Raw genomic sequence first — 21,708 nt, forward strand, 5'->3', positions numbered from 1 at the left:
GAACAGACCCTATCTCCTTCATCTCCCGACGCCGATCACCATGGAGATTCGTGAGAGGGGATCACAAGTAACCCGAGACAGAGGCGGGAAACACTCTTATTTTTTGGGTAGAACAGGGAGTCCCTTCTCTCACCATCGCATGGTCTGTGAGAGCGGTAGGGAGAAGATAACCCTAACAGTTGCCGTCGTCGACGCCGACGCCGTGAGAACAGAACCTGTCTTCTTTATCGCCGACGCTGGTCACCGTGAATATTCGTGAGAGGTATCAGTGGCAGAGGATGAGTTTTGCGAAACAAGGGCGGGAAACATCATAATCTCATTCTTGGTTTGACCTTGGTTAGGGTTAACCAAGGTTAACTTCCAAAATTCAAAATGGACGGTTGGATTTTTATATGACACGTGTCATCTTTTGAGACTGAAACTGGGGAAAAAACTGGGGGATGGAAACTGGAGGTGATAAGAATCCTTGACACCACATTCCAAATGAGGAAAAATTGGTTTCATCTTAGGTGGGTAATTAATGCATCCAAGGGACGGTGTATGGTTTTCAAAGAATTGGTAGTTGCAACTTGCACCAACCATGTCGACGGAGAAATGCAGAATTGTTCACTTCTCTTCATATATAAATAGGAATGGAGAAGTCCTTAAAAACACAAGCTCATCGAGGTACAGCAAACCCAAGCAAAGAATTACATAGAATTCTTGTAATATTTCTGTTTGAGAGATAGGAAGAATTTAGGAGGTGTATTTGGGCTTTGGGTTTGTGTGAGAGAGTGTTCTTGTATTCTCAAATTGTTCAATAGTGAAATTATCTTGCCGTCTTCACCCGTGGATGTAGGCTAAAAGCCGAACCACGTAAATCCCTGTGTTTCTTGTGTGTGTTTGTTTTGGCGTCATTTTCTCTTGCCATTAAGACCCGCACTTAGTAGACGATTTCTGTGAAATCCTGGTGTTATTCACAACAAACTGGTATCAGAGATGCTATCTACTGGTGTCTTGTTACGATGGGTGCAGCACACGTCTCAACTGCTAAGTATGAGATTGAGAAATTTGATGGGTGAAACAGCTTCAGCCTGTGGCGTATCAAAATGAAAGCTTCGTTTGTTATACAAGGGTTGTACAAGACCTTAGAGGGTAAAGAAAAGTTACCTACAACCATGGCAGAATCAGACAAGGAAGACTTGCTGGCAAAGGCTCACAGTGCTTTACAATTGAGCTTGACGGACGAGGTGTTGTGAGAAGTTGCAAATGAAGAGACGGCTTCCGATCTATGGAAGAAATTGGAGAAGTTGTACCTGCAAAAATCTCTCACAAATCGGCTGTACCTGAAACAACGGTTATACACCCTGCGGATGAAAGAAGGTACACAAATAAATGAGCACCTTGATGAGTTCAATAAAATCATTATGGACTTGAAAAATGTTGATAATAAAATTAGTGATGAGGACCAAACCTTGATTGTGCTATATTCTCTACCTCCCAAATATGACTATTTCGTTGATACTCTACTCTATGGAAAGGATACTGTCTCTATGGAAGATGTTAAAGCCTCTTTGAACTCTCAGGAGTTGAGAAAGAGAGCATCTGAAATTGGAGTAGAAAATCAGACAGAGGGTCTGGTTGTGAGAGGTAGAGACAAACCAAGAGGTTCAAGAAACAGAGGTCGCTTAAAATCCAAGTCCAGAAAAATTAAATGTTACCACTATCACAAGGAAGGGCACTTTAGAAAAGACTGTCCAGAGAGAAAAGATAAAAGAGATAAAGGTAAAGCCTCTACAAGTGCTGAAGCAGCTGTCGTAGAGGAGAATTCTGATGTTGCAGAAAATGTCTTATCCGTGACCACCGGTCTTTCAGAAAATGAATGGATTCTTGATTCGGCTTGTTCCTTTCACATATGTCCCAAGAAAGATTGGTTTACCACCTATCAATCAACCGATGGTGGCACTGTCTTGATGGGAAATGATATGGCTTGTAAAATTATTAGTGTAGGAACAATTCGAATCAAGATGCATGATGGCATTATGAGGACTTTGACAAACGTACGGCATGCTCCAGAATTGAAGAAGAATCTCATATCTTTGGGAACTCTCGACTCCAAAGGCTACACATATTCATCTGTAGGTGGAGTTCTTAAAGTCTGTAAGGGTGCTCTGGTCGTGATGAAGGGGCAACTGATCAATGGCCTCTACCACCTTCAAGGTAACACTGTATCAGGTACTACATCAGTTTCTGAGTCAAGAAACTTAGAAAGTGATACCACTCAGCTATGGCATATGCGGCTTGGGCATATGAGTGAACGGGGCATGACGATTCTGAGCAAACGAGGTTTGTTGTGCGGTCAGAACACCGAAAAGTTGGACTTCTGTGAGCATTGTGTCTTTGGTAATCAATGCAGAGTCAAGTTCAGCACGGCGGTCCATAGGACCAAAGGTACAGTGGATTACATCCACTCAGACCTTTGGGGTCCCACTCCTGTACAATCAAAGGGTGGCTATCGATATCTTTTGACCTTTATCGATGACTTTTCGAGAAAGGTCTGGGTGTATTTATTGAAGCACAAAAATGATGTCTTTGTCAACTTCAAGCAATGGAAGGCGTTGATCGAGAAGCAGACTGGGAAGAAAATCAAGCGCCTGAGAACCGACAACAGCATGGAATTTTGTGAAAATGAGTTCAACGAGTTCTGCAAGAACGAAGGTATAGTGAGACACTGCACTGTTGTAAAAACACCACAACAAAATGCAGTTGCAGAACGGATGAACAGACCTCTCTTAGAGAGGGCGCGTTGCATGCTCTCAAACGCGGGTCTCTCTAAGGACTTTTGGGCTGAAGCAGTTAACAATGCTTGTTATTTGGTGAATAGGTCTCCATTGACTGCTATCGAGTGCAAGACCCCTGAAGAAATATGGTCTGGTACTCCTGCTGATTACTCTACTTTGAGAGTGTTTGATTGCCCTGCATATGCTCATGTGAATGATGGTAAACTTGAGCCGAGGGCACTAAAATGCATATTCCTAGGCTATGCATCAGGTGTGAAAGGATACAGGTTGTGGTGCACAGATCCTAAGTCACCTGGGTTTCTTATCAACACAGATGTAAAATTTGATGAGTCTGCGATGCTACACCAGTAAAAGGAGGAGTCTATAAATGCAAGAAAAGACCATGGTGTCAGTAAAACAGTGGAGTTAGAAGTTGAAACTCCAGACGATTCACAGCCCATCCAGGAGGAAGCAGAAGAAGAGGAAGAACAGTACACTATTGCCACTGGTAGACAAAAACGACAAATCAGGCAACCCTGGAGGTATGCAGATTTTGTTGCTTATGCATTATCTGTGGCTGAGAACGTAGAAGAGCCTTCCACGTATCAGCAGGCTATCACGGGTTCTGAGTCTGCCCAGTGGACTGTTGCCATGACTGAGGAGATTGAATCTCTTTACAAGAATCATACTTGGGAGTTGGTGAAACGACCCAAAGGCCAAAAGATTGTTGGGTGCAAATGGGTCTTCAAGAAGAAAGAGGGACCTCCAGGGGTTGAAGATGCAAGGTTTAAAGCACGCTTAGTGGCGAAGGGCTAAACTCAGAAGGAAGGTGTCGACTTCAACGAAGTATTCTCACCTATCATGAAACATAGTTCTATTCGTGGGCTGCTAGCATTGGTTGCTCTGTTCGACTTAGAGCTTGAACAACTCGATGTTAAGACAACCTTTCTACATGGAGAGTTGGAGGAGCAAATTTATATGCTGCAGCCAGAGGGGTTTACTAATCAAGGAAAAGAAGATCATGTTTGCTTGTTGAAGAAATCTTTGTATGGCCTGAAGCAGTCTCCTAGACAAAGGTACAAGCGGTTCGACACTTTCATGATCGAACACGGATACTCAAGGAGTAAGTATGATAACTATGTTTATCACATGAAGCTCTCAGATGGATCTTTTGTGTACTTATTATTGTATTTTGATAACATGTTAATTGCTTCCAAGAACATGTCAGAAATTAAAAGGTTGAAGACTCAGTCGAGTAATGAGTTCGAGATGAAAGATTTGGAAGCAGCTAAGAAAATTTTGGGTATGGAGATACGTAGAGATCGACGAGCAGGTAGGCTGTACTTATCTCAGAAGAAGTACATCGAGAAGGTGCTTGAGCTATTCGATATGCAAAGTTCGAAGCCTGTAAGTACCCCACTTGTTGCTTATTTTAAGCTTTCAGGTGAATTATCACCTCAGACTGAGGAGGAGGAGCACATGTCTCGTGTTCCTTATGCTAGTGCAATTGATAGCATAATGTATGCCATGGTGTGCACTTGATCGGACATTTCACAAGCTGTCAGCGTTGTCAATAGATATATGGGACACCCTGGTAAGGTTTATTAGCAGGCAGTGAAATGGATATTGCTTTACTTGAAGGGTACTACAGATATTGGCTTGGTGTATGACAGGAATAGTGATTCTAGTGGACATGTCGTTAATTTTGTTGATTCTGATTATGCTAGAGATCTAGATAGAAGAAGATCTCTAACAGGCTATGTTTTCACTCTCTCTGATTGTGCCATTAGCTGGAAGGCAACATTACAATCTGTTGTTGCCTTGTCTACAACAGAAGCTGAGTACATGGCTACAACGGAGGTAGTGAAGGAAGCTTTGTGGCTGAGAGGTTTGGTTGGTGATCTGGGCTTGCAACAGGATCAGACTGTTGTGTATTGTGATAGTCAGAGTGCCATACATTTGACCAAAAATCAGATGTATCATGAAAGAACCAACCATATTGATGTTAGAGTTAAGTTCATTTGAGATATAATCTCTTAAGGAGGAATCTCGGTGAAGAAGATTCTAACGACAGAAAATCCAGCAGATATGATGACCAAGCATATTCCAATAGTCAAGTTCAAGCACTGTTTGGATTTGATCGGCGTCAGTATCACGTGAGAGCCCCATTGGGAACTGAGGTGGAGATAGCTAGAGAATATTGGTTTTGAGCATGTGAGAATTTAAGTCAAGGTGGAGAATTGTTGTGTTGTGACTTGAATAAGTCAAAACAATGGTGCACATTTAATGGCAATGAAGTTAAAGTCTTCATTTTATTAAAGAAGATGGAGACAAGAGTGTCTCTACCACATCAATGTGGTCGGCATCCACCTTGTTGAAAAATAAAAAGGTGTTGCTAGGTAAGAGGGCACCGACCATTGACACCACATTCTAAATGAGGAAAAATTGGTTTCATCTTAGGTGGGTAATTAATGCACCCAAGGGACGGTGCATGGTTATCAAAGAATTGGTAGTTGCAACTTCCACCAACCATGTCGATGGAAAAATGCAGAATTGTTCACCTCTCCTCATCTATAAATAGGAATGGAGAAGTCCTTGAAAACACAAGCTCATCGGGGTACAGCAAACCTAAGCAAAGAATTACATAGAATTCTTGTAATATTTCTGTTTGAGAGATAGGAAGAATTCAGGGGGTGTATTTGGGCTTTGGGTTTGTGTGAGAGAGTGTTCTTGTATTCTCAAATTGTTCAATAGTGAAATCATCTCGCCGTCTTCACCCGTGGATGTAGGCTAAAAGCCAAACCACGTAAATCCCTGTGTTTCTTGTGTGTGTTTGTTTTGGCGTCATTTTCTCGTGCCATTAAGACCCGCACTTAATAGACGATTTCCGCGAAATCCTAGTGTTATTCACAACAGGTTCCAATGTTCTCAATCAGCTGGCAGAGGTTGCTGGTTTTGGAGAAGCTTCCATGTCTTTGGTATGTGAACTTCCGGATCACAGATGACACCATTTCTTGCCTATCTTTGACCTTTTCTGTGAAATGGCTATGGCAATATCATTTGGAAAGAGGTCTCGCAACACAAAGGCATGGAGGATAGTAGAGAAGAACAGAGCCATTACTGTGAAGGTCGAAATGCTAGAGAGAACAACGGACAGAATCTGCGTTACTGGGTTTGTGACCTCATACCTGATGGTGGCAATAGATGCCCCAGTCATTGGGAAAGTGTAGGCCCACCATGCCAGTGAGAACTTATGAAATGGTATGAACAACAACTTCAGAAACGTGGCTCCAACAGATTTAAGGGATTGAAGTAGAAGAGTTCACTAAGAAATACAAATCATACTGTACCTGAAACCTCGAAAAAAATTAATTCGAACAGCCTGTGGAACAATATCCATTGCAAACAAAGCAAGAAAATAGTCAACTCATTTTTATCAATTTATTAAAGGAAAATCTTATTGATACCATTATTGATGTCATTTTACTTGGCCTCATATCTCAATTATTATCAAGCGGCATGGAGGATCTCACACTCATCTCATTGGTTAAATTCCAGTGCCAAACAGTATAAAAGGAAGTGGTTGAAAAGTCTGTTCAAATTTTCAAAAAATTACAAGAAAGTCATTTCATATAGGGGCATGTTTGTAATCTTTTGTCATTTTAAATTCATTTTAGACAGATATATGGTGTGCCATATCACTTGGACCCACCAACGTTGCCACTTGGCATGGTTCCAATCCAAATATAAACCATCCATGGTGTCCTCTAGACAAGATGATGTTTGGTTTAAATATGGGTCAACTGTGTGGACCTAGGGGTATGCAGGTGCAAATGAAGCAGGAGGTGAACATGCATTGTTAGAGAGGCTACACCAATAATAAACTCCATCCTTCTCATTCAATCATAAGAACAGCATGGGTAGGGATAATAGTTTTTCGCCCTTGCTTCTGTCCTAACCAACTGGTCCCTCAAACATCAACAGAGATATGCACATGTTTGAGAGAGAAACTAACCAGTGAGAAATATAGGAACAAAGCAATGAAGTATGCAATCCTCGACCCATGATCAAATACTCCTTGAATCTGTGCCCATGCCATAGCTGTGACGCTGGGTGCGGCAACGAAAAGAAAGAACACCGGATGTAATTCCTTTGGAAGCGTCTCATTTGTTGGAAGTCTCTGATAGAGGGTTACAAATAGGACCATGTAGTGAGCCAATCCAACAGCAAAGAAGAAGATAGGCCCTTCTTTCAGCCCCATTGAAGCACCCAGCAATGCACCCACAAAGTTACCAACAATTGAGAGATGATTTGAAGGATTGGCCACCTTTGAGAGTCTTCGCTGACCTGCCGACATCCATTGTCCATAGATTTTAAGTTCAAGACAGATAATTGGAGTCATGAGAATGTACCAGAAGGCAGCATGAAGGCTTTTAGCAACCAAAGGTGGGACACCAAGAACTAAGAAAAGAGAGGCTATCCATGGGGCAAAGAAGAAGTTGACACGGATAGGATGGTAGTACTCACGACGGACTGCTTCGAAGTAAAATATGATTTTCAAAGAGTAGATGAAGAAAACAGTGACCACAAGAGCAACAGAGACCACAAGACAAGGTTGACAGTCAGGCTGATGTGAAGAAAGCTCATGGATTTGGAGGTTGCCAGGGTTTTCCACAGGATGGCTTGGCTACTAAGACCAAGGCAGATACCAAATGAAGATATTGGATAACGCAGAAGGAACGGCCACTTCTTGTCTTCTGGGAGCACCAACTCCTCTGAAGCCTTTGGAAAAAAAAATATATATATATATTTATGCAATTCCTTAGCTTATCTGAAATAGGTTCCATATGTTCTATAAAGAGTAATCCTCCAGTCCATCTATAAATAGTAAATAAGGTTGAGAAATGAGAAAATTTAATACAAAATTCAACAATTTGTAGTAACACAATCTTCAAAGCTAAGAGGGGGTTGAGGCAAGAAAAATATAGAGGTTCATTAATTATCAGGCAATGACAGGGTAAGGACTGTAGTCTGTAGATTGAGAGCTAAAAACACTGTTTCTAACTGACAAAAGCTCTATGTATACAAGTAGAACCCCTTTAATTCAAAATTTGAACCAAGAATTTTAGGTATTGTTAGCTAGAATCATCATGATCCACTTTACAAGGAAAACCCCCATGTTAAATGGTGCAAACATAGAGGTGGTTATATATTTATATATGGGATTGTCTAAATGGCACCTCTATAGGTGTATTAGAATTTACCATCAATGGAAAAAAAAAAAAAAAAAAGGTTACAAATTATTTGACACCTTAACGGTAGTGGATTAGTCTGCACATTGGGCTGTTGCTTAGTCAGTATTCTAAATTTTTCCTTCATTGAAGAGGTCTTGGATGGCATGTCCGAGTAACAGACAATTATCGGTGGCATGGTCCTTCTGCGGATGATAAATACAATAATGCTCAGGCTTATACCACTTTGGTGCAGGATCAGGCACTGGCCTTGGATTTACTTTAGTCAACAAATCTTTGGATTCTAACTTCTTAAACACCAAACTTAGGGGCATTCCAAGATCAGTGAACTGCCTCCTTTGGCATGGTGATATATATATATATATATATATATATAACTTCTTAAACACCAAACTTAGGGGCATTCCAAGATCAGTGAACTGCCTCCTTTGGCATGGTAATATATATATATATATGGGAGAATATTCTCAGTGCCGAAGCGCAGGCTGCGCCCAGGCACATGGGCATCCTCTGCAGGGGGCAGGGTGGTCATTGCGCCCACCCCCATGTGCCTGAGCGCAGCCTGAGCTGCAGCACAGAGAACAGCGCCCATATATATATATATAAATACGGCCCGACCCCTCATTCCAGAACAAGCAAAAAATGGTGAGAAACCCCTTTATTCTTGAGGTGATTCTTTGATTTGAGTGTCATCCAACAATCACTGCCTGAGCTCCGGGCAACCCCTCGTCTTAAACTTGGTAGTGCTGTGAAGGTATCGAAAATCACTGCCTTCTCTTATTTTTTTTGAAATAATCTAAATTTTCTTCTATTTACTGAAAGTTATGCATTAAGGTCACGCTGCCAGTGCCCTCCAAAGGGCATCGAAGGCATGCCAAAATAATTTTTATTTTGACTTCCTTGTTGAGTTTAGCTTCGATTTTTTTTTTCATCAACTCTCTGTTAATGGTAGGGTTTTTTGGTAATTTTCTGAGTTTTTCCTTTTCTGTTTTTTATTTATTATGCATTATCCTTTAGAACTTTCCTTAAATTACCGTTTTTAGCTTTTATTCGGTTAAATTAGTTAACCTCCCATTTGTGCTTATCACCCATCAGAAGTTGCCTATAGCTAATTTTAGTCATTATACTAAATTTCGTAATTTTTAGACACTTTTAAGCCTTTTTCCTACATTTTTATTTACATATTAGTACAGTATTTCATGGAGGGGTATTCTGGTCATTTGGCCATTTTACCATAATCCAAAGAAATTCATAGAAAATTCAAAATTTTAGTTTTCTAATAAATCATCACAGAAGCATGTTAGATATAATTTTCGTCATTTTAGGAGTTTTTCATAATTTTTCATTAATCTCTAGTATAATATCACATACTTAGAATAGATGATAGTTCTTTAGGATTTCGTTCCTTTTTAGTCATTTAAATATTTTTGGAATAATCTATGCTGCACCTACTAACTTTCCTTTTACAGCGTGGCAAAATTTATGTAAGATTACTCACCTCTATTCCCTTGGATAGGATGGTTTAAGTTCTTACCTTTTGGCTTATAAATCTTGATTGCTTAGTTAAAATGCTAAGAATGGAAGACCAGTATAACCGGACGGACTGGGGTGCCTAACAATTTCACGAACCGTAACCAGACCCATATCCGATCTTACAGTTGGACAGGTTGGAGTCACTATTGAGTTAAAAAAAACATGTAAATAAATATGGGTCCTAGACCCTATTCTAGGTCGCAACTTTGAGTATTTTAAGAGACGATGAAGGAATGGTTCAAGTGTTCCGAGGCAGACCACGCCGGCTTTGCGGTCAAGGGAGTGACCTCACACCCCTACCCCCAAAAAAGATTCGAATAGAATAGAGGCAAACATAAGATGTCTAAGAATAAAACACAACATGTATCACTAAAATTGGGCTTGTATATATTTCTCTCATTCCTTTATATCAATATCATGAGAGCATGTCATAATATAAGGAATAAGGTAATCAGATTAGTCAGTTCGAATTATGTCACAACAGTCAAGGAATATTAACAGAGACTATTTATGTAAAGGACTGAATGAGGGGGAAAAGAATATGAACAAAACAAAGACAGGAACACATACTTTAAGAGTATCCAATTCGGGCCCTTCTAAGGCTGAGGCAGCGAAGTACCGATCCACAGGTAAAGCCTCTGTTAAGAGGACCAGATTTAGAACTCGATGCTTGGATGATTAATCCATCCCAAGCACATTCTTATTTATAAGAATAATTGAATAGTAAAATATGTACATGAGCAATGTGGGACTAAACCACATAATACAAAAACTAACAAAATAACAAAGAAAAGGTCCAGAATACCCCCACGGTATTCTGGCCATATATCTAACACTCCCCCTCAAGTTGGAGCATATATATCATGCATGCCCAACTTGACTAAGATAGGATGAAACAACTTGCTACTCAGTCCTTGGTGAACACATCAGCCAGTTGATCGGAGACTTCACAAAAGGAACACAAATGAGGCCGGCCTCAAGCTTCTCCTTGATGAAATGTCGGTCAACCTCCACGTGTTTAGTACGATCATGCTGGACAGGGTTATGAGCAATGCTAATGGCTGCTTTATTGTCACAATAAAGCATCATGGGAAGATGAATAGCAATACCGATATCCTGTAATAATCCTCTAAGCCACGAAGTTCACAAATTCCTTGGGCCATCGCACGAAACTCGGCTTCAAGACTTGGACCTGGCCACAACATTCGCTTCTTGCTACGCCATGTGACAAGGTTCCCACCAACAAAGGAACAAGAATGCAGAGATAGATTTCTGTCGGAGAACCAGCCCAATCGGCATCGAGTATAGGCCTCAATATTAAGGTGACCCGTGGGAGATAGAAGGATTCCCTTCCTAGGAGGCGGACTTCAAATATCTCAAAATACGATGATCTGCATCCATATGAGAGGAATAGGGATCATGCATGGCGGCTCACCAAACTCACGCAAGCTGCAATGTCAGGTCGTGTGTGAGAAAGGTAGATTAACTTGCCCACTAACCGATAAATACCCTTGTCAACAGGCTCACCCTCTTTCTCCCTAAGTTTTGTAGTAGCTTCCATAAGAGTATCGAAGGATGACCCTAGCACCCTGTGTCGTCAATAGATCAAGGACATATTTTCGTTGAGAAAGAAAGATGCCCTTTGAAGAAGCGAGCAACTTCTATCCCTAGAAAATATTTCGAGAGGACAAGATCTTTGACCTCAAATTCACGGCCAGGAGGAGCTTCAAATCCCGATAGCATCACCATCATTACCAGTGACCACAATATCATCCACATAGACTATGAGAAGAGTTACCTTGTCACCACTCGTCCGATAAACAAAGTGTGATCAGCATTACTCGCACTATAACTGCTGAAATCATAGTCTTGTGAAATCGCAAACCATGCCCTAGGTGATCGCTTTCAGCCCATAAAGTGCACGCTTCAGTCTACGAGACCTTGCCCTTGGTCTGTCATCGAGAAGCCAGTGGAATGTCCATATATACCTCCTCCTCAAGCTCCCCATGGAGGAAGGCATTCTTGACATCTACGTTGAAGATCCCACCCAAGATTTTATAGCACAAGATAATAGCACCGGACGGTGTTGAGCTTCGCGGCTGGTGCAAAGGTCTCCCGATAGTCAACTCCATAAGTTTGAGTGAACCCCTTTGCACCAGGCGTGCCTTATATCGATCCACAGAACCATCGATACCTTGTTTGACCACGAAGACCCATCTACATCCAACTGGTTTCTTTCCGGAGGAAGAGTCACAAGCTCCCATGTATTATTTTTATGTAGTGCTCTCATTTCTTCCAATTCTTGCCTTCCACTTTCCATCTGTAGATGCTTCCCGCCAAGTTTTAGGAATCGAAACAGGAAGAAAGAGAGGATCAAAAGCACGAAAAGATGGAGAAAGAGAGCTATAAGAAACAACACGAGATATGGGATGTAAAGTACAAGTCCTAGTACCTTGCGGTGAGCAATAGGTAGGTCGGATGAAGAGGGATTACCAGGAGATGGAGGATCCGGATCGGAGGCAATTGGATGGGTATTGGTGCTAAAGGGATTGACTGCCCTCTGTTGGTTCGCCCTCGTGTAGGTGAGTATGTTGGAATTGTCAATTCTCTTGAAATGCACCAATAGTTCTGCGGGAGTCGAGCTCCCCGAAGAGGAACATTAACAACACTATTTTCGATGGTCTCCCCTGTAAAGGATTCCCATTAGGTGAGGGAGGAACAGCCGGAGGAGTTGGGACATCATCCAAAGGAGGTGGGCATCGATCAAAGGAGGTGGGCGCGCCGGAGGAACCTCTAGTGGAGGAATCTCAAAGGGCACATCTTCACTAGAACTCTCCTGAAGAGGTGGTGAAGAATAATAAGAAAGGGTCTCATGGAAAACAACATCCATACTCACCAAGGTACGACGGGAAGGGGATGGTAACACTTATAACCTTCTCGGGTTGGAGAATAACCCAAGAAAATACAACGGAGCCCACGAGGCTCAAGCACTGGAGATCCGGTATCCCTAGCATAACACACACACCCAAATACTTTGGGAGGGACAATAAAGGAGGAATGACCCAGAAAAATATCGGGGAGAATGGGAATTAAGAACCCGAGAAGGGAGCCTATTGATAAGATAGGCGCGGTGAGAACCGCATCCCCCAATATTGAGAAGGAACATTCCTCCCAAACATCAAGCCGGGCCATTTCCAACAAATGACGGTTTTTCCTTCTGCCACACCATTCAGGCGGGGTATCAACACAACTAGTTTGGTGAATGATGCCATGATCAGCCAAATATTTTTGAAATTGTGATTGATGAACTTCGGTTCCATTATCACTTCTCAATATTTGGAGAGTAGCACTGAACCGAGTTTGAATCACCTTATGAAATCTGAAAACATGAGAAAACCTGATTTTTAGTGTGCAAAAGATATACCCAAGTGTTCCGAGAATGACAATCAATAAAAGAGACAAACCGATGACCGAGAAATAGAGGGCTTGCGATTGGGCCCCAAACATCGAATGTACCAAATTAAAGCAGAAGAACTCCTTTTATTTGAAATAGGATAATTTGAACGTGTCTGTTTGGTGAACACAAGCCTCAAAAAAAGTCATCCTTAGTATGTAGGAGTGACCAAACGAGGAAATAAATGAGCTAAAATTCCTAAAGGGGGTGACTAACCGAGAGTGCCAGCTGGTAAAGTTAGAAGAGACCAAGGAGTTCGATGCGGCGGAGAAGGCAAAGGTGGTGGAGAGAAGCGACCGTCATCAAGCAGTACAAGCCACCATGCACTTTACCCAATCCAATCGTCTTCCGAGGCCGATCCTCGAAACACACAATGAGAGGGAAAAAAGTGACTTTGCGATTAAGATCACGAGTAATACTACTAATGGAAAGAAGGTTAGTAGTAAAATTAGGAATATGTAAAAGCAGAAGACAAAGGAAGAGAGGAAGTGCGGTTGATGAGTCCTTTTCCGGATATTGAAGAAAGGGACCCATCGGCCACTTTGACCTTATCTTTCCCAGAGTGGGAGAATATCCGTGAAACGATTAGAGGAACCGGTCATATGATCGTAGCTCGAGAATCCATGATCCAAGGATGGGAAGCCACGAAGCACAATGACCTACAAATGGAATACCCGAAGGGCAAAGTGTGAACTGAAGGAGGCGAGGAATTGGCGAGGCGATGTAGTAGAGGCGAGCGGAAGTCCTGAGCATACGAAGGAGGGCTGTAGATCATCCCGGGATAGACCGTGTCGATGAGCGGGGAGTTGCGAATAGATCTCTCACGATGGGCCTTGGTCTTTGTCTTTATCTTTGTCTTGCAGCCCTTTTAGTTTCAAAATCAGCGGGTTTCCCATGAAGTTTCCAACACTTCTCCTTGGTGTGGTAAGGTTTGTGACAGTACTCACAAACAACGAGACCTGTAGTAGAATCACCAAGAGAAGCAATGCCACTAGGTGTAGGAGTGGGGGCGCACTTGGAGAGCGTCTCGTCGATAATAGGAGGGTGCAACATGGCAGCCCTACGGTTTTCTTCAGAGGAGACGAGGGCATAGGACTGTTGAAGTGTGGGAAAAGGCTTGTGACCCAACACTTGAACCCGAATCTGATCATACTCCACATTTAATCCCGCAAGAAATCATAAACCCTGATCTTGTCCATGTGTTGCTTATAAGAAGTAATATCTGGCATGCACTTGGGTGAAAATCGGAAAAATGGTCCAATTGTTGCCAAAGGCTGCCAAGGTAGCATAGTATTTGGAGACGTCAATTCTCCCTGAGTAGTGTGAAGGACCTTCTTCCCGATTTCATATCCCGGGCATCATTGCCAAGTGTCCATAAGTCTCCTCGCAAGCGCCCCAAATTTACGAGGTCAGTATCAAGAAGAAGAAAATTGTGTTGTAGATCCGTAACCATAGAACCAATCAAGTAGGACATAAGAACTCCATTGTTGGCAAGCCACTTGTCTTGAGCAGCCCCAACCTCGGTAGGCATAGGAGTGGATCCCCTAATATGACCGAGTAAGGCCACGGCCAAAGAATGGCAAAGGAGGAGACCTAGACCAAAGTAGGTAATTGGTGCCATCCAACTTGATTGGATTTGGAGAGAAAGTATGATACTCGGTTTGCTGTTTCCATCACCAACATAAGTAGCATCGAATCCATAGAGTCACCCATGGAGACAGTGAAGAATCCCAAATCGGAGAAGAGGGCTGTTGTGAAGAGAAAGCCAAGAACACCTCCAAGTTAAGGGCTGAAACAAGGATGAAAGCCCTCTAATAATAAAGGAATAAGTGTCTCCAAGAATCAGCAACAGCAGGCGAGAAAACCTTGAGATCGATATTTTCGGGGTTTTGAAAAAACCCTGAAATTGCTGAAATCGATAAGATGATATGAGGCCTGGAAAATGACCGTGTGAGGCTGAAATTGCGGTCGAAGTACACTTGAACAGATGTGAAGCACTCCTCAAAAAATCAGAATTAAGCGATAAGTGGAACCCCAAGATCGACAATTGTCGGGTTTTGAAAAAAACCCGAAAGTGTGAAGAGATATCGATCTTGAGGGCTGGAACTTGATGTAGCTTGATGTAGGTGCTGGAATACTGATTTGCCGCAGTCTGAAGCTCCAATATAGTGAACAAAATCCTTGTAATATAGTGTGAATCTGTCCAATGAAGGCTGAAGTCTTCAATATTCGCAGCAAAGGAGTGCAGCACCTTATCGATCAATTCTTCATATCATGGGATGAGGTAAAGGAGGGCAGCAGCTGGATCAATTGATCACCTCATCAGTGCTGCCCTATGGGACAGAGAAGAACAAAACGAAACAAAGGGAAGAAGAGAAGAAAAGAGAAGAGAAAGGGAGAAAGATCGAGAATTAGAGAGGGAAGGAGATCGTGGATTGCAAACTGAGTTCTAATCCAGCTCGATACCATGTTAAGAGGACCAGATTTAGAACTCGATGCTTGGATGATTAATCCATCCCAAGCACATTCTTATTTATAAGAATAATTGAATAGTAAAATATGTACATGAGCAATGTGGGACTAAACCACATAATACAAAAACTAACAAAATAACAAAGAAAAGGTCCAGAATACCCCCACGGTATTCTGGCCATATATCTAACAGCCTCAATCTCAGCATTCTGTGAAACATTGGCCTTTGGTTCTGGTTCACTCTGCTCGAGTTTCCCAGACCAAGTTTTGAAAGAATCAAACCGCCTATCCTTGAGCCTATCCATCCTTGGATATCTATGTTGATTCTCTAAAAGATTGAGGGATTCACCATTAATAGCTGCCCCAGAATATGCAGGGCCGGCAGGTATGGAATGAGAATAAAACTTTGCAAGCTTCAGGTGTTCAGTGCTAGCAGCATTGGATGTAGCAGGAGGATTTGGAATCCAGTTGTTGACGTTTCTTCCTTCTTGATCACTGAAGATAACTCCTTTACTGCTTTCTAACTGAAGCCTCAAAGGAGAAGAAGGCTTGCTGATGGAACTTGAATGCATTTGCCAGTGGGAGTCATTAATTGATTGAGATGCATCAATCTCGCACTCTGAAGCCATCATTTCCACACCCTGTATAAATGAATGATGATGTGAAAACCCAAGCTCAACAGTGAAACAGTTCGATAATTTCACCTTGGGCATGCAAATCACCCTCGTGAAGCTATGAAAGGTTGCAGAAGAAGTTTACATTGTCAAGAGTGTACTTCTGCTGTCACAATTATAATGAAATATCAAGGCAACACTAACATCATAAGATAATTTGATGAATAGTCCTAGAATTAGTATATCCCCTCCTGTTTAGGTATGCTGATTATCATTTGTAAATGTCAGATCAGATCACATACTCAGTTTTATCCCTTTTTCTGGTAGAACAGTCTTAAAGCCTCAAACTGCTTACTAGTGACCTCTAAACTGCTATGATCATCTAACATGCTACGAAATAAACAAATCAACCTCCTTATTGAAAGCATCTTGTTGAAGAAATTACTTACTTTAGCTAATGCACAATCAGGCGAAGGACAGGACGTTGAAGACCGAGTTTTCTGACACAGATGACTTGGGCTACTGTCTTCAACATCATCAAATCCAGCTACTCTTTTGGACGTTACATAGTTGAAAAGGGATGGAAGTTCTTCAGGGTAGAGTTTCTCTGCTGAATCTAGATATGACCCGTTGTCCATGATTACACAACCATACCTACACCATGCAAACAATTTTTACCATTGGGAGTACTAATTGCATGAAGAGGAAAGAATGGAATATGTCATCAAGAGCAGAATAAAATAGCACCTTCGTACAGAAGTTTTAGAAATTTCAGCAAATTGACTGAAACGGTGATCTGATTTTTTTTAAAAAAAAACACAAATCAAAAACAAAAAACAAAAAAAAAGGGAGTTTACAACTGATGGGAACCCCCTTCAAGTGCTAAGGAGACTTTTTTTTTTTTTTGATAGTTAGGCCCCGAAGAGAGTTGAACTCATGACCTCTTAATTGTGAGGTGTTGATCATTGCCAACTGAGCTCCCCCCCCCCCTCTTGGGGTTATGCTAAGGAGCTTAGTTGGTGCTGAATATTTTTGTTTTCTTTTGGTTCTCTTTTATTTTTAGAACCCAAGTATTTTGGTAATCTTGCTGGTTAGAAGGTAGTGTTATCTAGTCCAGATAAGGGCTTAACCAGTAAGTGTTATATGGCATTTCTAAGGACCAATACAAGACTTAACTCCCATCAAATTCCTCAACCAATTTTTTTATAAACTCCATCTGAAAACATAATTAAACCTAGTATTTGCTTTCAAACCCATATTTTATCCTTGCTAGGATCTCAGTTCAGCAGCCAAGAGTCCACCATTTTCTTTTATCTCTTTACTTTTTCTAGTTATTTTATTTAAATTCCAACATTTGAATCCCACCATCAATAACATCCTTTTTCACAAAACCCTAAACCCCTATATTTCAAGATCTTACATCCACTTCGATACACTTTGGTTTAGGTTCGTATAGGAACCTTACAATTAAATTACAAAGAAATCTTCAATTTCTCATAAAAAAAAATTGTAAATTATGAAAAAGGTATGGGTAAGCTCAATCATAGCAGTTACACAAGATGATATAGAGAATGTCACCATTTTGTAGTTTTCATTTACAGGTTTCTGTTACATTTGTTGGTCAGGGTGACGATGGAGGTGGACCAGGTGGTTAAATTTCATATTTAACAAGTCAAAATAAGCAAACAGAAGGCATAAATGCATCAGAAATGAATACATGGCCAAGGGAGCATAACTCAGCAGACGAAGTTCTAGAGAAGAAATTCCAAGATCAGCCAGGTTAGTAAATAAGTTAGAGAGTTCTTAACAACCAAGATGCTTGGGAAACAAGCTGAAAATTCCCCAGAGCTATCTGTATTCCTACGAAGGTGACACAACATTTTCCAGCAGTCATGGAAATTTTCTATTTTCTTTTTCTTCTCCCATACATATCGAGCAAAATTCTAGATTATTTTGTGTCAGAGATGAACAAGTTCTTTCATAATTACCTTCATGTGTTACTCATCTCATTCTTGTTTCTAGAATCTAGTGATTAAATAAAATTAGACACAAAATTTAAACAGCTTAATAGCCAGCAAAGAAATTTAAATTTTTGTTTTTCTTTTGTCTGTGACTTTGAGATCTCAGAAATATTAGCTACTACAAGTCATTGGAGGAAAACGAAACAAAGAATTTGCTACAGCAAGTCAGAAAATTCACACAAATATTTCAGTCACAAAGAGAAATATAGATAGAACTCTTGAAAGAAGGATGCTGGTCAGGCAGTCATCATGAGACAAAAAGGTTGAAAAAATAGTTTAAATCTACGACTCTAGTTTGCACTGCTCTCTCCATCAGGGCATCACCTCCATATCAAGCATACTAGAGTGGAATAAGTTGTGCCTGGGTGTGATACAGCTTTGTCTAATAATAATTGACTCCTTGGCTACCCAAAGCAATTTGAGACACTGCATGGATGGGCGCAAAATATAACCAATTCCAGATCACTTCTGATTCTAACATAACAGTTTAATGTTCTCTTATGATTTATTACACATATTTGAATCTTCTTCTTTCCATGCCTAACATATCAAAGAACTCCGTTGACATAATGTACAAATAAAATAAACTAAATTATACAAAGATATATTAGAACAGAAAAAAAGAAAAAAAAGAAAAAAAACAATGATAGTTGAATTAATTTTCTGAAGGGAACCACATTTGCCTATTCTTAGTTGATACAACAGAACATAAATCCTGCTCAAACTAAATCATATCAATGAACCAGTTAGTAGTGTTTAAGTAATTCCATTTCATTCTAACAGGGAATTTATGGAGATGTATTAAAGAAAGTTATTTATGTTCTCAAAAGAAAATCATCAAGCACCAAAAAACAATGACAAAAGGAATGAGGAAATCTTTATTGGATTTTCACAGAAGAACTTCCAACATAAAAAAGCAAATGTGATCTCTGATTAGGGACTCACTCGCATGGGTATGCTAGCAAAACATAGATTTCATGATCCAATCCAAGGTTTAACTTCCCAGTTTTGAAGACCAGGTCTGCCAGCCAAACATCCAGTAGTATTTTGATAATTACTTTCTACTAAGTATACGAGGCAACAATCAATTGTTTGAATTTTGTTCCACAGACAGAACACTTTAACTCAAGTGATGCTTTTTCCCAGCCAAAGCTCATGAAACATGAACTTATGATAACATTATAGTCTAGTAACCTTTTGTAGATGGTTATGCCAGATGTGGTTTTTGAATAAAAAGGACAATGATTTCACATTAGAAGCACAGAACTCAGAAATCACAAGTAGTGCATGCATAGAGTGCAACTCCATGGCTAATCCTGTTGAATAAAAAGTCACAAACTCTAACCTTGAACCAATACTCTTTAGGAATAATGTCAGAAACAACCCTCTCCTCCAATCTGTATGGAAATCAAACCTTACGATCAACTGTAGTACTCTGCACTCATCATTTCATCCAAAACATATCAGATGAAACTCAAGAAAACTATCAAATATCCTATGGTTCAGGAACACAACACAGGTTAAATATATATGATTCACAACCCATGTCTTCCAGCCAGAGAAAGCAGAACTGGTAGACTGAAGCATATGTTCCTTTTGCAATTACTAGCATCATCCTTATTTTTAAAAAAATATAAAAAAAAAAAAAAAAACTTACATATAAGAATGTCACATCCATTAGGTGGAAAACACATAATGATAACAACTGTCACAATTCCAACGCTTCAAGACCCAAGAAGGACAAAGAATATATAAGTAATAATTTGAGACAAAAAAAACAAATGTAAACAGAGCCATTGGAGTCAAATGCAAAGAAAATGAGTAAACATTTACTGATGATAATATAGCAGAGCATCTACACGTTGTATAACCCAACCATCAATATTGTAATTTCAAACTATTTGTATCTAGATCACCAACCTTGGTTTTGACCATTGGTTGCAAAACCAGGTCTTGACTCGGGCAAGTCATCCGAGCCAAGTAAAAAAAAACACTGGTCAAGAATCTTGAAAACTCGCCCTAGTGTTAAAAAGTGACAACTTTGTCTTCCCCATCTACTTAACAACCAAAATTCATTGATTTGTGATTCTCTGTTTTTTTCCTGATTTATCTCATTTTTTCGTTTTATTTTTTAATGATTGATGTGTATTTATACTTTGTTATATTTAAAAAATGAAGGAAAAAAATGACTCGCTCTGACCAGGTTAGACTCACCTGAGTCACATGGTTTTGTTGAATGGCAAGTCAAGTCAGGAAACCTGGTTTTCTAACAATGGTTTTGACTATATATAACTAGGTCACCCGTGAAAGAGAAAATATGTATCATTAGTAAAATAGCAGAACACCACAATTTCTGAATCAAAGTCTTGTTCCACCCGATGAGTTCGGGTCGAGGTAGAGCAGGAAGGGCAGTCTGATTCTTCAAAAGAATAATCATTTTCTTTTTTTCTTTTGGTAAGAAAAGAATAATCATTTTCACATTAAGCTATCATGATGAGAACTCAAGATCTTATCTAGGATCTCAAATAATAAAATAATTTAAGAACTTCCAACACTTTTGATATAAAGGAGTGGTCCTTAATGATAATGAACATTTTTATACCATGGTTCTTTTTAATTTTCTGTTGATTTATCAGCCTTTACCATCATTGGGATTTCATCAATAGGTTGATACAAAATCTACCGGTGAATCTTTATATACCAACATACAAGTACATATCCAACAAATCAGAATATTGAAAAATATAAATCTACTAAAATATTTGGGACATCATTAATTATATTATTAATATACTTTTTAAGCATTTTAAAGGAAATAAGATAATATTTTAGTATGTTTCAGTCGTCAACGGAGAAATCCGTTTTATTATGGCTAAATGACCTGATAAATCAGTCGCTTAAAATCCTTCATCTTTGGACTATGGGGCATCCCAGTATCTCAAGCTAGCAACTGAAAAATACTCATCATTTAGGTTTTCAACTACAGCAACATAAACAATGTATAAAAATAGTGACCATAAATAAGAGAAAGAACGATGGATGACACCTAGAACACTTAGGTTCATATCCCCATCTCATGCAAAATTTATCTCCGGTAGATAGGTGTACCTTACTTTATACATTAAGAAGAAAACACACACCCTAGAGTTAAAAGCAAACAAAAGAGAACTTCTTGGAGTCTTGACAACTCCTGACAACTCCAGAGTATTGAGGACAACTGAATAAGCAAACAGAGACATAGAAAACAAGGCAAAAAATGTATAGAAAACACAATCTAAGCCAACAAAAATGATGAGAAGAAAATTTTAAAATATAATTTATATTTGAAGTTTTACATCTGAATCAAGAGATTGGATAAGGGTATCCATATTTAAACGCAGCAGATATAATAACAGACTCCAGTTTTCCTCTCAAACACGGAATATATCTTTCTTCCAAAAAAAAAACCCAATATATTATTATGCAAAAAACAGGCAAGAATAACACGGTAGGCATGCTGGACAATGAAGATTTACTACCTGAAAATGGACAGCTTCGTCCGAATGAAACCCAATCTTATAGGTTATAGTCCTGCTCATACGCGTGGCCGCTTCTTGAAAATTA

The 21,708-nt window shown here is 40.0% G+C and overlaps 1 protein-coding gene and 1 pseudogene across 1 annotated transcript in view; both read right to left on the minus strand.

Moving 5' to 3' along the window:
• The window catches only part of LOC122668517 (S-type anion channel SLAH3-like), a 53,947-nt gene extending 32,239 nt beyond the window's left edge, over positions 1-21,708 (minus strand). The window contains exon 1 of the mRNA XM_043865072.1: positions 21,624-21,708. Within this exon, the coding sequence (XP_043721007.1) occupies positions 21,624-21,683 (60 nt within the window). The 5' untranslated portion in view covers positions 21,684-21,708. The remainder of the gene's footprint in view (positions 1-21,623) is intronic.
• LOC122668498 lies at positions 5,685-16,811 on the minus strand (annotated as a pseudogene).

This window comes from Telopea speciosissima, chromosome 1 (assembly GCF_018873765.1).
Source record: "Telopea speciosissima isolate NSW1024214 ecotype Mountain lineage chromosome 1, Tspe_v1, whole genome shotgun sequence".
In the NCBI taxonomy this organism is placed as follows: Eukaryota; Viridiplantae; Streptophyta; class Magnoliopsida; order Proteales; family Proteaceae; genus Telopea; species Telopea speciosissima.